The sequence below is a fragment of the Hippocampus guttulatus genome, chromosome 18 (genome assembly GCF_054856545.1).
Source record: "Hippocampus guttulatus isolate MCC_2025c chromosome 18, RoL_Hgut_1.0, whole genome shotgun sequence".
NCBI lineage: Eukaryota > Metazoa > Chordata > Actinopteri > Syngnathiformes > Syngnathidae > Hippocampus > Hippocampus guttulatus.
Genome location: NC_141278.1, coordinates 10963004 through 10980648, shown reverse-complemented (window position 1 = coordinate 10980648; position 17645 = coordinate 10963004). Strand labels below are relative to the sequence as shown.

Sequence of the window (17645 nt, the reverse complement as noted above, 5' to 3'; positions counted from 1 at the left end):
CACTAGTGGAGTGGAATTGATATTTAATGTTGCTTGTCGATTACCTTCTTTGCTCTTGAGAGAACTGAGATCGGATGGCGTATCTTCACCGGCCAGGACACAGTAAACCTCTCGGGACTGAATGCCACCTCCACACAAGCCAGTCTGGTTTCCTCTGCGACGGTCCTGTTGGCTCAGCAACATGTCCACCCTGCATTCCGTCCACTCGGTGGTCTTCCAGTTGTAACTGTGGAAAGACGTTGATCGGAAATGGTTTACCATGATCGCTAAATCTGTACGCATATTTACAGTGTGTCTCTGTCTCATACAAATACATTTCGGTGATCAAGTCAGATCGAGTAAAAGATCAAAAGCAAATATCTCGAGTTTCCGTCCTTCGAAATGTCACACATCAATGATGTATTGTAATGCCCTTCAGTCGCGTAGAGAAGGATGCACACAGTCGCTGATATATTCGTCGTTTTTAATAAATAAAATAAGCAATAAACACACGCATTCAAAGTAGTTGCTGTTAGCCACAACTCACGCCCATGCGCTCCACACTCAGACTAACAACCGGAGCCAATATTGCGCCAACCTGGCTCCTCCCCTCTCTATGATGTCACACTGATTCAACTTAACATTTTAAAAAATAATTTGGGGGTTATAAAACTATTTAAGTCATATGTACAACATGCATGTGATAGAAATTATGTATGCAGTTGTCACCCTAAAATAAATACAGTGGCAACTTAACTGACTAACGTCTCTTCATATGAAATTTCAAATGCAACGCCTCAAAAGCAAAATATTGCCTCTTGTTACAAAAGGTAAAAATACCTGAACGCAACATACTTATAAATGCTCTGCCATTGGTTATCACCCAGCAACATCCCGGCATCCCATTGGCTAAGATGGCCTTCTGCCGAATGTGTCGATGTGTGTAGATCAGGGGTGTCCAAACTCTTTTCCTGCTCTCCCAGGAGCAACACACCTGATTCAAATAATCAGGATTGTTCTATTGCTGCTTCAGAGCTGCACGATGAGCTGATCATCTGAATCAGGTGTGTTAAAGCCGGGGGAGTTGGAAAACAGGCAGGACGGTGACCCTCCAGGCCCGCAGCTGGGCATGCCTGGTGTAGATAGATAGATATGTGTCGATGCAGCGTCCTCGTCATCCGCCTCTCGGATGACGTAAATGTGAATCACCCAGAAAAAGTGTTGACCAGTCGGGCGATCGCTCACGACACTGATCTTTGTCTTGGACATTTTCGAAGGATTGTTAAAAGCCGACAACAGCAAATGTCCTTGGATCAGTTATTTACAAAACGCCAGGCAAAAAAACACTACTGAGAGAGAACTAAAGAGGGCAAAAAACGATGAGGACGCAGTTAAAGGTTAAATGACCATCAATTTTATTCTTTACTTTATTCTTTGTTTTTTACATTATGCACAACTCTCATTTATTGTGCAATAATCTAATTGTAACATGTATTTGTTACATATTTTGATGCATGTTTATGCTTTAAAAAAACATTTATGTTTTTAATTTTTTTTGGGGGGGTGAGCTTGGAACGGATTAGGGCATGTACATGGAAAACGCGTCTCGACTTACAATATAAGAAATTTCTTCCAGAACCAATTAATTTTATAAGTAGAGTTACGACTGTACTTGTTGTTTTCGGAAAGCTACACTGTCTAGTGGCTATTGAGGCTTCTTTGTTATTAGAACTTGAGTTGTGTTTACATAAAGCCTTAGGACTTCCACTGGAGTGTCTCAATGTCAATCGAGCAAAAAGACTGCATTGTGTTAAACTGAAACAAGGTTGTTGACGTGGCTATTCATTGAAGCTTGCTGTGTTCGGTTCAAGCAATTTACGGAAGTTTGAATCAACAATAACACATGGCTACTCCAACCCTTAGGTCGGAAAATTGTAAATCCTGCTCCCATATCTGCTGATCAAGGAATTTCTTTGAGGTCGCCTATAAAAGGGGCCATATTTATGAATGGTCTTCCCCCTTCTCACAAGTGCTGTCTTACAAAAGCCCTCGGGGGGAGGGGATGGGAAAGGGGGCTGGGGGGGGGGGCATCCTGTTTGGAGCCTTTAAATTGCATGGATGGTGAAATACAGAAAATACAGCACCAAGGTCAATACACATATCTGCCTACCTACTGCCTATCAAAAATTAGGTCACAAAATTAGTTGATGGCTGATATGGCTGCAGGCGTTATGGTCAATTCTATGAGAAGGATACATTTGCCATGATCGTGTTCTTGTGTGTCTCCAGCAGGTGGCAGTGGAGGGCATTTCCTCCAGCGTGCACACCTGCTGTCAATTTGATCATCATGTTAAGCCATGTATTTAAGGACTTCCCAAGCACCAAGTCTGCGTCGGATTATTGACCTTGTTGCTGCTCTTGCTCAAGTGTTATTTTCTCGACCTCTCAATCTTGTCATCTGTCGTATTTGCTCTCTGGCCTCTCGCATTGTCAGTATTTATGGGGGGTTTTTTTGTCTTTGTTTTCATTAAATTGGACTTTAGTCATTTCGTTTATATCCCAAAGTTTCTTTTCCCTTGCCTTTGCAAGTGCTTTTTGTTCATGTATGGTTCTTTTGACCAGCAATTTCTGTTCATACTTTGTTGTTGCGCTCTAAATCAATATTTTTTCACTGACTTTTGTTTGTGTCTACGTTTGTGGGGTCCGATCGCCATTCAATGCGGCACCGAACTGTGTCACCATATTTATTTAAACAGACGCAGTCAAGTCATTCTTTTTTTAACCATATCTTTAATTGCATCAATGTGTTTAGTGACCGGATTTCTAGCGAGCTAAAGTTGGTATAGTAATGCTTCATCTACATACATTTCACCCAAAAAGTATTCATATGCACGGGTTAAATAGATTTCTTTTTAGATAGACAATACATCGATAGATACAAGGATACTTTATTCAGGACATGAAAAGAATTTTCGATTTTAACATTGTATTTTTATGCTGAATTATGTAATTGACAGCACAACGTAGGAAAAGATCAGTTTGAGATAATAGTAAATATTTGGCATGTTTATTGTTGGGTTTTTTTTTTTCATTTTTGAGGATGTATGACTGCTGAAATGTCTTTGGAATTCCATGATGGCTTTTTGTTATAATCTTGGCAAACAGATGTGGAGAATAAATAAATGACTATGTTGGCACTCAAAGCAGAGGCTTTGGTCAAAGCTGAACATCAATGTCTAGCAAATGGCGTATAAGAAATAAAAAAAAGAAATACATTTCAAATCAAATGTCACTCAGTAGAGCAAAGGTGTCCAACAAGACAGAACTGTCAACAGCTATGGGGTTGGGGTGAGGGAATTCTAAAGTGTGATATTTGTGCGCTTAAAAAAAATCTGGCAACTTACACAATACAGGGTGGCACCGTTTCTCCTTCAGGACTGCATGCCTGGTTCTCCTCCAGTTCCGGACACTCAGCCCCTCCTCCAACGGGGAACTGACTCACTTTCCGCGTGCGGGTCTGCTCACCCTTGGGCCCGTTGGGGTCATAACACTCCTTAGAGCAAGCCGACCATTCAGACCAGTCGGTCACATCGCAGTCTTTCGTTACAACACACGCTTGGTAGGTCACTGGCAGCGACTCATGAGAGCACAGGCTGGAAATGACAGAGGCAAAGACATTTAAGTTTGAATGAAATTCAAATACGTTCATTCTTGACAGGAACCTGAACATATCTAACTTGGAAAGGTAGGGTAACAATGCTGATAAAATATACTCTGTCCTAGGTCAATAGCGCAGTCTAGTATTTTTTAAATGTGAACATTTTTCAGAACATCCTAAGGAGGTTGGAGTTTTCCAGTGAGTTTTCATATATGCTTCCTGATAAATTGTCTCATCAGATTCGTGGAAAAAGTATCGAAAGTGTGTCATATCTTTCAAATGGATTTGAAAGACATTCACAAGTCTCAGGTAAAATATATGCTACATGATTTATAGCCAGCCTTCTGGGAGTCACATCTCTACAGGTCGCGCACAGATTCCCAGGTTACTCATGGTGGGTGTGTCCAACGCGTGTCGGTGAAAGGCCAAGCCAGACTCACAGGAGAATCATCACGTCAACAACATAAATGCCTAAATCATATTTTGCCAAAGTCTGATTTTGGCAGGGAATGACTCTCCATAGTCCAACTGCAGATGTTGCAAAGCCAACAGTCTCAAAATTGGGTATAAAACTGGAAAGTGATTTTTAATTGGACCGGCAAATTGGTGCCTTTGTTAAATCCAGCTTCTTACATTTTAGGCAGCTCGCTAAAGCCAAACCTCTCCATTCTCAACAGCACTTTGAAAGAGTAATTAATGCTTTCGGCACATCTCTGCTGGATTCCTGTAATGCACTTTACTTTGGAGTCAGCCAATTCTCCACGAAACGCTTCCAGTTGATCCAGAATGCTGCTGATGGCCTCTTGACTGGCACTCGTAAGAGGGAGCACATAACTCCAACATTGGCATCTTTTCACTGGCTCGCAATACATTTTAGAGTTCTTTTTAAGATCCTATTATTTGTTTTCGAATCTGAGTTGAGTTAATTTAATCAGAGTCTCTGCTCGGATCCATACATTCAAATTGGATACATGAGTTTGAGGATTTTTGTCAACTCAAGCGTTTTCTTTATGTGTTAAGTATTTCTGCTTCACCCTGGGAGGACTCTGACTGCCAGAGGAAGACCTAGAATGGAACCCCTGGTAGCACTCGAACTTTCTTAAATCTGATTGGACCCCTCAGGTGCCTGGATGATTGATATGTCACAGCACGTCGTTTGAATAAGGTGACGCCTATTGACTACCAAGTAACTCCTGTTTCGTAGTTAGTGCTCCTGTATATACTATAATAGGTCGCCATCCATTTTACTTTGAGAAAAAGAGGAGACGGATTAACAACTTCTCTAGCCAACTTGAATGCAGTCACCATTAAAACTCATTCAGTACCACCCAATTCTGGACCAAGTCTGAAAAGACGGTTAAAAACGTATTTGGGAGTGAATGAGTTAAGCAAGGCTCTTCCCAGCTTTGAATCGTGCTACATGTCTGATTTTTGGGACAAATACAACACAATCTGCATCTGTAATTTGAAAGCATCATCATTTTGACACTGGATTATGACAAGCGTTCGTAGCTTGAAGTTTGACCTTGTCTTTGACGTTAATAAGGAAACGCATTGTGTAAATCTTGATTTTTCTGAGGGAGTAATTGTCATTGCTCAGTGGCCTCCATTAAAGCTGAGCAAGTCTTGTCAGACAGAACGAGGCCATTTCACCTCCGAGCAAAGACCGCGTGAATATTGAACTCACTGGAGAGAGAGAGAAAAAAAGATACTACTTTATGTTTGTCTTTGAATGGACATTGAAGAATGTCCAGTGTATCCAGAAATATAAGATCAAAAATACTGCTGTTGAAATTCAGGAGACCTGTCAGACGGTGTCATGAAATGTAATACAATTACAGAAGGAAATGAAACCGTCACATAAGAAATGCGAGAGTTATATTTGACAAGAATTAAAATACGATAGCCTTCATGGCGTGCCATTAATTTTTAATATGATCCATAAAATGTCATTAGTACCTGTGACAAACTCCTTGAGCAATGGCTGCAGATTACAGAAAAGGTTTAAGATAGAAAGAAAACCTTTATACTTTTTTGTTCTATAACCGCTGACTTAATGAATATTTTTGACAGGTAAAGGACATTTTATAGCCGATGAACCGTACAGCTATGACATTTTTACGATCTTTTCGAATGTCAACCAATCTGCATATTTTGCATTGGAATCAACCAAGGCGAGTTGCACCTCCTCTTCTCAGACTGACAAGTTAAAACCTTTTATCATTTCAGGCTCAGGACAGCAAAATGGATGAGTTGAACACTGTTCTGCGTTCCTGATTTTTTTTTTTAATTCATTGTATTTATTTGGTTTATCTTCATTTATTTCATTTCATTGTTTTTCGTTAAATAAAATATCAATGCCATCAGTTCCCAAGGAAAAAAAAAAAGTCAAGGGAGGGTATTATCCAAGGATCCAACAGATTTTTTTTCACATTGTACAGACTTTGTACTTAGGGTTGTAAAAAAAAAAAATAATTAAGGCAAACTTTCATTTTAACATTAAATTTAATGTTCTATCCATCCATCCATTATCCGAACCGCTTAGCCTCACAAGGGTCGCGCTCAAATTTAATATATATATTTAATATCCATATTTAATTTTTAATGTTATAAATTTATATAGTATAATAACGGAATTTTTGCTACACATGAGACAGAAAGAGAACCCGCAATCAGTATAGGGCAGTGTTTCTCAAATAGTGTGGGGGGCGCGTTTGACCTCGGGCAACATGCTTTTTTATTTTTTTACTGTCCTAAAATAACGTGCAGTTGCAACTCCACGACGTTAGGAGGCAGTGACGCTCTCATTGGCAGAGTTAGCGCAGGGAGCATACTCAGGGAGGAAATATGACGAGGCGTGTGTTGCGCTTGGCTTCACTGTGACTACGGTGGGAGATGAGGAAAGTCCGGTGCGCTTACTGTGTCTAAAACTGTTGGCAGCAAATAGCATGAAGCCAAATAAATTAAGGCGTCACTTAAAGACATTACATCCAATCACACTGATAAGCCACTTGGGTTTTTTCAGCAAAAACGTGCCAAATATTGCCAACAGTCATCCCACTTTGCGACTGCTACTTCAGTAAACTAAAATACAGGTCACATTGAGCAGGAGAAAAGCTGTGCATTGCAAAACGTGCTCATTGTAGCCATTAATTCAGACATCAGCTTTGATTAAAAAAAAAAAAAAGCACAAACTCTTTTATATATTTTTGTTTTGCTGGTTCAAGTTTTTTTTAATATTATGCTCCTGAGATAATGTTGGTGATTAGTTTGAATGCATTATTAGTTATTGATTTTATGTTATTTTATTTTTCAGTATCGCATGGTTTGACATGGTAAGTCAAAAAATATTTATTGTTAAATGAAGGATTTAATGTTATTTTTTAATTTCAGATGCACTTTAAATATTTTCTGTTCCAGTTACTAAAGCTATTCTTTGTTGTAAATTGGTCCATAAAGTTGATCCATATGTCTTTCTTTTTTTTATTCTCTTATACGTTAATAAGGATACAGTGTTATGCAAAGGTGTACTTATAACAATTATATCGACAAATTATACTATTTATAGTGGTGGGAGGGTGGGGGCGCGAGATGTTTTCCTCTTCCTTGGGGGGGCATGACAGAAAATAATTGAGAACCACTGGTAAAGGGTGACCATCAGTCTCTATTGGACTAGGGTAAGATGGCGACAGCAGAGATGGATGTCAGGTAAAGATAAAGGCGACAAAGGATTATGATACAAACGAGGGGGAAAAAATGCATATTGCGATATCACAAGTCCTGAAAGAGTCAGCATTACATTATGCCATCGGAGAAGAAAGTGATACGGCAGAATATAATTTTCTTCTTACCTTAGAGCTTCAACACTGCTGCTCTTGTGCACACAGGTGACTTCTCTTGTCTGGTAGCCAATTTGCAAATCCCAGAATTTTCCTCCAGGTCGGTTCTTCCGGTTCCTGTTGCGTTTCTTTTTGATGAGCTCTCGGGTCTCGGGATCCTTGACCCTTGCCCTTTCTCTCAACCTCTCTCGAGCTTTCTCTCTGATTTTCTCTCGTTTGTCTTTGTTTTTAGCCTTTCTCTGCCGTTTGGGCCGGTCTGCCTGATGGGATGGTCTGTCGTGTTTTCTGTTTGCCTTGCCTAATTTCCTGCCGGACTTGTGTGGTTTGTCTCCCTCTTTGGAAAGTTCGTCACCCTGGATGGACCTCGTGTCCTCCTCGTTGGCCTGTTTGCCGCCCTCTTGGCTCTGTTTGTTCACTCTTCTGGACTGCTTTTTCCCCTCCTTTTTGGGCAGTTTCTCATTTCCTTTAGATGTTGTGTCTCCCTCATTGGCTTGTCTGGCCTGTCTTGAGATTGGCACAGAGCAGGGACCCCAAGATCCGACCCGAAGACTATACAGGCTCTCCTCTCCCTCGCACGGTCCTGGTTGGCATGTCTGAAACTCTGTCAAGTTTAAACAGGCTGCCCCGTCAAATAACGGTGGAGCAAGGACAATGCGAATTCTGTTCTGCAAGCCCATCCCACAAGTCTTCGAACACTGTGTCCATGGACTGAACTCCGACAGCACACAATCCCGAGGACAGGGGATGAGACAGGCCTGCTCGAGACGGGGTTTGGGTTCAAAGTATTCACAGATTGCATCCTCTGCTGGCTCACCATTCACTTTCTGGACACAGCCCACCTCACGGGTCTGTATCCCCTCCTCGCCCCGGGTGCACACAGTGGGCCGTTGCGCCCCCGCACTGCGCATTGACACAGGGACGCATTGGTTCCATGCTCCTAGTTGCCAGTCATATTGGTCTTTGTGCCAGTCACACACCCGAAAGCAGTTTTGTTGGTTGTTGGGCCGTTCCGCCTGGTCGCAGTTCGTTTGTAGAGTGGTCCAACCTTCAGAGTGGGCGCACCATACCGCTCTGCTCTGGCTACCTCCTGGGCCGCACTCACTGCCCATGCATCGACCCCACGGACCTGAAGGAGGACAGAAAATGTCAGAAATGAGGAAGTGGGCTTTCATGGGAGAATATTACGGACAATCAAATGGCAGCAGTTTGAGCATGTAATGGATCGTTTCATTGAACAGTCCAGTCATACCTCGGTTTTCGACCATAATCCGTTCCAGAAGGCTGTTAGAAAACCGATATGTTCAAAAACCGAAACATGCTCTTTTTTAAAAAATCTTTATTGAACACATCTGCTCACAATGGAACTCTACACGAGGAAGCGTCACTTCCTCGTCCACCCGAGGAAGCATCACTTCGCACATTCAAGTGCGCTCAGATTGGTCGAGAACCGATTTTCGGTCGTAATCCGAGGCAAGAAAAACTCGAAATTTTTGGTCGAAAACTGATTTGGTTGAGAACAGAGACGTTCGAAAACCGGGGTTTGACTGTATTTGTTCTGCCCACAGTAAAAGTTTTAAAGGCGTTTCATAAAGTTTAAAAGAAAAAAAAGGATTTTGTTTGGTTTCTGTTTGGTTTCGTTTGGTTTTGTTCCTTCATGTGCCCTTTTTGTCGCCACCTCTTCTCATTATCAGGGTCACTTGTGATGAACCAATCGGCTCCCTCGACCCTTTGTGTCTTGTCCAGGTGTTTCTCGTTGTCTCGTCACTTTGCTTGTATTTGGTTCCCTGAGTTCTGTCAGTCTTGGTTGGGTCATTGTGAGTGTGTGCTCCGCTCCTGTCACGTTTTGTTCATAAACAAACAAATAAATGAATAGACTGAAGATGCATTGCTGTGCTTAAAATTTTTTGGGGGGGATGATTCTCAAGTTCTTCAACTGACAACGGTCTTTTTACAACAAATATCATGCGTCGGAGTATACGAATGATGCTCTTGCACAATGACTCCCAAATCAGTCCCTTTCAACATTGTATTGCCTTTTCCCAGTTTTATAAAAATACTCTTAATGCTCATGACAAACATCAGCCTAACATTTCAGCGCCAAGCCTTTGTTAGGAAGCGTAGCAACCGCACAGAGATGAATCAATTAATCAGTGCAATCGCAGCAAGGAAGCTAATGATGTGTGGCATTGCATACATACAGAATAATTAGCTGTTGCAATGCTGGGACCCTTTGTAGCAAGGCGCACTGATGAAATGTTCAGATTTCATTTCTTGTCATTTGGTTTTTGAGGAAATAATACAAAACATAAATATCCTGCAATTACATTTTTTTGTAATGAAGGTTGCATTGTCTTCTGTTTCTCATTTAATTTGATGCCTTCCTCTCGGCTGTGGAAAAAAAGCTACAGATTTTTTTTTTTATTGAAGCATTCTCCCAGGCATCTCCACATAGATTCATGACCCGAATACAGTAGCTGCATCGCTGAGACAATTCACTTGTGTGAATGACATTTACAAGAATAGTCATGGACATGCAAACAGATGAGCAATTCATTGTGTTCAGGGTAAGAAGTCGGGAGGAGGGTGGGGGTTGGTTATATTGGAGTTCAATGGTTTCACTCAATAAAACTGAGTTACAGTGAAAATGTCAACCGGACTAGCGGGCTGAATCAACCCTTGGCTTCAAGCAGAAGGTCATAATGAATCCAGATCAATAGAAGGAGCCAGAAACTGCGCTGGACAGGAGACACGGCTGCCATCTCAAATGAAGCGGTTCGCAGAGACTGTCAGCATCGCGTAGGACTAAAAATACGGTCACTGTTTCGAAAAGATTACAGTCTGTAAGTAGAATGTGTGTGTGTGTGTGTGTGTGTATATATCTATTTGTCTATCTATCGATATGTGGATATATATATATATATATGGTTCTCCCTGGGCCTCCATGGGTTTTGTCCGGGTTCTCCGGTTTCCTCCCACATTCCAAAAACATCCATGGCAGGCTGATTAAACACTCTGAATTGTCCCTAGGTGTGAATGTGAGCGTGGATGGTTGTTTGTCTCTGTGTGCCCTGCGATTGGCTGGCTACCGGTTCAGGGTGTCCTCCGGCTCCTGACCGAAGATGTCTGGGTTAGGCACCAGCATGACCCTTGTGAGGATAAGCGAATCAGAAAATGGATGGATGGATGGATGCAGAAGTGTAAACTACTTCTATTGTATTTTCTGACATCTAAAATTTTATCCTAGGCAGGCTCCCACTTGGGAATTGAAACTGGGCAACTACAGCTTCAGTGATAATTTTACAGTTTGAGCCCTGCGAGTCCCAGGGACTCGCTGATCAGAAAAGTATGAGTCCCATGATGCATTTAGAGAGTCCCAAATTTTGCATTCTGAAATGGTCCACTTATTCAATTGCATATGATAATAACACAAACAACAACAATATACATTAATAATAGGTTCATTTCTTATAAACAAATGCTGCAAAAATGTTAATAATTCAGGCATACAAGATTTGCTGAGAAATAGGTTCTTATTTCATCTCGCGGTTCAGTCTTTGAGTTCATAAATTCTCCTCTCCTCTCTTTACTCTGCTTCCAATGATGCAAGGCTTTCTCAAAGTCAACTTATCGCAAATAATCCAACTTTAGCTGCGTCCTCTGTGATATATGTGCAATAAAGTTTCGCAACACTTGTTCGCAACACGTGTTTTAACGTTACACAACTTGGCAATCGTCTGCCGATCTCGCCAATCTCGTCTCGCAAGAATGGAAATCTGGTCACGCGAGATTACTTAACGCGAGATTAAAACAACAATGGCGGCGATTGTCAAACTGCGATCGTTGCTGGAAAAAAAGGTGTACCGTTTTTTTTTTGTTTGTTTGTTTTGACTGAGAAATTTCCTTGCGTCCCAAAAATGCGCATTATTTGGAACTGTGCGCCCTGTGGTAAAATTATTATGCGTGTAGGACGCGGGACGCAGAGGTAACGAGATGGCTGCAGCTTCACAGTTGGGCTAATTTAGAATGGTTTGCTTACAGACACCGATATAAGCAGTTCAGACTGAAGGAACTTTCATTCACAGTATAGGCTTTCATATTTCTCTATTGCGGTTTTTCATACAGTCACAAAATGTGTTGTGTCTGTGCTGCTTTTCATGGTTATAGATAATTCGGGTGAAGGTTTGGAATGCGTGACTGCAAAAAAGGATGTTTTGCTGAGTGTAAATGAGAGACCGTTTCATTAGGGTGTGATTGAGGAAGAGGGGGGTGCCAAGGTGCCTCGAGCAAGGGGGGACCCTGGTCGGACCCCTGGACTGGAGATCACAATCGGCACTTAAAGGGGCCCCACTGCAGGACGACCACTTCCAACAACAAAAGACGGACAAATGTGGAAGACCATATCCACATCAAAGGAAGATTAACAATAGACCTAATCTGACAGACGCAGTTGATAACACCCAGACTGTCCTTGCAGACCATTTGCCCATGCCTGAACACACGCACACACACACACACACACACACACAAAGAGAGGCACACCCTTTTTGGGGAATTGTGTCAAGGGAAAGGCATCTTTGTCACTCTTCCTTCGCGGTGAGAAGTTGATGACCCCGAGCTCTGTTTAGAATAATTGGCTTAATCTATGCAGTATTAGACGATTTGTTAGGGATGAAATACTTTTCTGTGAAACTGACTCGATAGACGTGTGCATGTGGTCATTCCTGAGCCCATCAACGAGCACCCCGGAAACCCACCAAGGTATTTGATTATTGGTCAAACTGTGGAAATTCCACCTTCAAGACAAAACAACAACAACAGTTGACTTTGAAATTTGTCATCAGCAAAGTAAGGTAAACCCGTGCTGCTGTTTTGTCAATCACAATTTTTGTCTTTTTCTGTTTTCAAGACGAGAATGTGTTCTTGAAATCGTCGTGATTTTGTTACTATATATAGCACCAGAGAAAGGCGGGGTTTGTCTGCTTTTGAAAAGACTCGCATCAAATAAATCAGAGATGAAAAAAAAACCTTGTTTGGTTTCCAGGCTTAAACGAGGCTTAAAGAGTTCGCTCCCAGGTGGAAGTTGTGATTTTTTTTTTTTTTTTTTATGTGAGAGCTGCTCTGGCAGTGTGAAGAGTGTGGGAACGAGCCTGGAATTTTTCATATTGATTTTTGGAGGTGAGTCTACAATGGGGACGGTGGGATGGTTATTTCAAGGATTTTTGAAAGATGGAAACAAACAGATGAATACATCTGCTTAATTCATATTCCACAAAGACAATTTTGATTAGAACGCCCCGTTTAGACTGGTGGAAAGAAAAAAACATTTTCAATTTCCTCCTTACAATTTGGGCAAACGTGAAATTATTTGGCTCTGCGCCAGTTTTCTACAGAATTGCAATAATAGTTGCTATTTTGGAAGAACATTAACAGCAGTGCTAAGGGATTAATGTGTGATCACGGTGTCCAGACCTGAGAGGGAAGGAAAGCTTTCACCAGAATAGTAGGCAGGCGTGTGATTGACAGGTGGGATGCATTTGATTGACTGATGTGTCCATGGCCGGATGAAACTAGAAAACGAGTGGATGCGGCGGACTTGGGGATGTTACTGGTGCGCTTTGCGATATTGTCAAGCAGAGAATACCTTCGACTTTCCTTTATTTGAACAAATTCAAGGGGACGAATGATACACTGTATGCGTGTTTTGCTGTTGTTATATTCTTTGATATACTTTTGCTCATCACACCGAACCGGATCGCATACATGCAAAATGTGCGAAGGAGAGTCTCAGTCCAGCGTCTCTTGAGCTGAGACCGTAAAGGGAACGCTCTTACCGAAGTATACACTTGGATTTCATGTAATTATGGAAGCGGGAATCCCGAGGAACTAAGGGTGACATGGAGGGGCTTGGTATGAGGGTGGTCCGGACCAAATGTCACTGGAAGTGATGTGTTGGGAGACAAAGGACAGGAAAGGGATGAAATGGGTAGTTGAGGGAGTCCTGTGCTCACCAAAAGAAAACGAGGATATATATTTCTGTATGTGTATTTCTATATACCATCTGTGAGGACTGTGGTGTTTGTAGGTTTGCAGGTTTTCTTTGGGTATGTCATGATTCTATTCGCGTGTGTCTCCAGCAGGTGGCAGAGGAGGGCCTTCCCTCCAGCATGCACACCTGCTGCCAATGTTTCATCGATTTGCCATGTATTTAAGGACTGCCTAACTGTCAAGTTTTCGTCGGGTTATTGACCTTGTGTGCTGCTCACGCTCAAGTGTTGTTTTTTCAGACCTCTCGATTTCGTCATTGTCATTTTTGCGTTGTTTTTCCTGGTTCCTTGTGACCAGCGATTTCTGTTTGGTGTGTTTTTGTTTGTTAAAAAAAAAATTGTTACGGATTTTGTTTGTGTCTACGTTTGTGGGATCCAATGACCATTCAGTTCCGACACGAACTGTGTCAGGCTTCCTTCAACGACCCCAAAAAATACTTCTCATTGTTAACTGGAGACTCGAAATCTAATTTTCAATGGGCATAAATGTGAGTGTGAGTGGGCGTTGTAATGGGGTCTTTGACACTGTAGGACAGGAAATGAAGCTCATTGTGATGCAGGAAAGGGATGTATAAAATGAATAGAAGGGAGAAAAATGCTGAGAATGTTACAGATAAATCACAAAAAAATGATCTGCAATGAATAAAGGTTGTAAGATCAGAATCAACTTTATTGGCCACGTGGGTTAAAACAAGCAAGGACTTTATCTCTGATGCTGCACTATTGGAATACAAAAAAAAAAAGACACTCGTTCGTGTCTGACCAAATACACCTTTTCGAATGTTATGAATGCAAAATGCACGATTAGCCTGGAATTAACATGTTTAATTTTTTTCTTCATTTCTTTATATACAGTATATATTTTCAATATTTTGAAATGTCAAAACATCCATTCATCCATTTTCTAGTCTGCTTATCCTCATAAGGGCTGCCGGCGTGCTGGAGCCTATCCCAGTTTTTTTCGGGCAATAGGCAGTGTCAAACCTGAACCGGTTGCCAGCCAATCGCAGGGCACACACAGACAAACAACCATCCACGCTCACACTCACACCAATGGACAATTTAGAGTGGTTAATCAGCCTGCCATGCCTGTTTTTGGAATGTGGGAGGAAACCAGAGTACCCGGAGAAAACCCACGCAGGTCCAGGAAGAACATGCCAATTCTTCACAGGAAGGCCGGAGGCGGAATCGAACACTGCACCTCTGCACTGTGAGGCCGTCTTGTGTGAAAACAGAAACTTAAAATTCAGTGGAGATGATAACTGTGACCTTCATCCCATGAACCAAAATCAGACTGTTGCTGTGGTTTAACCCTTTCATGCACCCTGTAACCTGATAGCATGCTAAGCTATCCATGGTAGTAACCGCTGTCCCTGAAAGGGTTAAGGAGACACATGCTGAAGAGGAGTGTGATCGGCATTATACAGAAAGTTTGTCGTCGTCCTTAGTCGTGACTGTTTTCTCACAGCAAGAGGTATTGTGTAGATCTCATTAAAGCTTTCTACAAGATAAGAACGGGATCAGCCATTACCTGGGATTGAACAGATCATTGGAATGCCGCCTCGAATGCTGATCTTGGAAATAAATATTAATCACCTGATCTCTTCCTCGATACAATTTTCTTTATTTCTTCTTGTCACATTTTAATACAACCTAATATTTGCACCCTCAGGTCATCATTGCTATTAGCTAAAACAAGGAACAAGGAATTACAATGACCTAACATCTCTTCCAACCTCTAACAATGTTTTGTCTTCCCATAATTATTTAATTAATATTTTTCAAGGTTTGTCTATCTGGATGGGGTTTTTTGTTTTGTTTTGTTTTTATTGGTATTTGATAAGGATTTGCCCTTGATAAACCCATTTCAGGGTGAAAGGAAAAACCGCATCAGGCCCTGTTTTCATACAGTCTAATTGTGTGCATGTGGGTAGTTTTCTTTCTCTTCCCATTTTCATAGATGGCCGCATTTGGAAAATGGGTGTTTGCGCCGTTGTGGGAGTGAACTCGGCCAACCGATTGAAATTGCTCCCCTCATTCCCTTTAAATGCAGCGCAGGTGAGGCGTGCTGGAGTCCGTGCAGGAGATCAGTGCGCATAAAAAAAGTTTATATGCGTCTACACAGTGAACTGTAGCGCGGTCTGCCAAATTCCTAAATATGGTAAACTAGATTTGCCCCGCCATGATAATCAAGATGCGACATTTTTTTACGTCGGTTGCACATGCGCCTGGCCACGGAAATATGGCACATTAAGTCCGCCAAAATAATTTGGGCTGATGCTTGATGAGAGATGATTACTGAAAGTGCAAAATTATTCCATTGCGAGCAACAATCTTTGCTGGAAATATTTTACATTGCTCTAAAGTCTCATGTTAAATATTTATTTTACATTTACAACAGAAGGATAGTTGGGTGTATGCATGAATGTCAAAGTATACTTCAAATCTGCCTGTCGGACCGAATTGAAGCTTAAGTGAACCCAATGAAGTGGAAAGAGTGATAGCAATGCACAGTTCAAGGCACCAGTGGAATGAATCGTTTCTTGTCCTTGATGTCCAAATCCCTGATTTTCCAGGTTGACAGGCCCTTGAAGGAATGAATTTTGCCGTTGTTGTTGTTACAGCATTTCTATTCTTTGCATTGACGTCATTTATTTGAAGCCCATTTACACCTGGCACGTCGCCAGGATTTTATGTGGGGCAGGGGGTCGGGGGGGGGTGCTGAGAAAATCGACTTTCATCACTTCAACTTTAATTAGAATTTGAAAGGATGATAAACGGCACAAGCCGACTCGGTATGAAAGTACTTTGAGCTGCATTTGTCCAAAGAAAATTCTAACGCAGCAACATCTGATGTACGCGCGGACGTTTTTGAGTTCCACCTGGTCACGAGTACTTCTGTAGATTTTGTCTCTTAAATCTGGAATCAGTCAAATCGAGGTTTCCCGTAATTTGCATATACTCCACCAAGAATGCACCCGATGAACTGAGCGGCAATTTTGCACGTTTGGCACACACCATCCTGGGTGCACCTGATTAGTGGATAAGATTCCACCGCTTTTTGAGAGTGCAAACCTCTACTTAGTAAATTAGACCCTATGTCAGCAAACAAATTTATATGGGCATGTAAGAGTTAGAATGCTTACTAATAATAATTGTAATCGGTCAGACTTGGTCTCACTAGCCCTGCCCCATTCAATTTTGGTGTTTTATAAGCTGTGATTTATCTGTATTGTTCCAAGATAAGTTCACTCTCATCACATCCATGCAGAGTGACGTCCAATGCTTGCGTGTTGAAGTAGCTTTCGTAAAGTTCACAAACCGAGAGTTCATAACGCATTTCACATCGTAACAAGCGGTTGACATGAAGCTAAATGCACGAGCGCTAACATGAAAATGGCAACAGTAGTAGGACTAGAAGTGCATTAGAGTCAACGGAAATCTTTGCCAAGATGGTGCCGTAGTCAAGAGCTTTGCTTTTTGTTGTTTTTGTCTTTTGTTTTGTCATATGAAGCCACTTGACAGCCCCACGGCGCTTGTGTTTTTTGCGCCTGTATTGGGCAGCATTTTTCACAGCCCCGTTTTGTTCAGCGGAGATGTCGGGGCTGTTGGACAGTCTACATTGGTGCGGCTGGATGGATGACTAGTGGAAGCGAGGAGGAGAATAAGAGGAGCCTCGGCGCGGGGTGCGGATGCGTATTTGGACCGGAGAGTCGGCGCTTGGAATTGAAGCGGATTTACTTGGGACGGGAGGAGTGAACTGATCTCTTTTTTCATCGTTGGCCGCTACAGCTTCGTGATTACTTTCAAACTTCTCTGATCCACTGATGAAAGGACACTTTGATTCTCCCCTCTTTCATCTTGAACTGCTTCAAACAACAATTATTTTGCTATTTTATGTTAACTGTTCTGTAAAGCGCTTTTGGTACAGCTGCAGCTGTTGTGAAAGCGCTATATAAATCAAAGTCGATTGTGTTATTATCTTGAGCAGGTTTAGGGTCAGTTTTAGTTTAGTTTAGTTGAAGGAAGTTTTAGTCACACACGCGTACATGCAAGCACACTCACTCGAATTCATTACTCAAAGCTTTAGCTCGGCGGATCAGGGCCCTGAATGCAGTTGCCATA

The 17645-nt window shown here is 41.8% G+C and overlaps 1 protein-coding gene across 1 annotated transcript in view; it reads right to left on the bottom strand.

Annotated features, from left to right (window-relative positions):
* The window catches only part of thsd7aa (thrombospondin, type I, domain containing 7Aa), a 90260-nt gene that overhangs the window by 49597 nt on the left and 23018 nt on the right, over positions 1 to 17645 (bottom strand). Inside the window, exons 2-4 of the mRNA XM_086137121.1 lie at positions 7489 to 8602; positions 3384 to 3632; positions 45 to 226 (exon numbers count right to left, since the gene is read on the bottom strand). Coding sequence (XP_085993247.1) covers positions 45 to 226; positions 3384 to 3632; positions 7489 to 8602 — 1545 coding nt within the window. The remainder of the gene's footprint in view (positions 1 to 44; positions 227 to 3383; positions 3633 to 7488; positions 8603 to 17645) is intronic.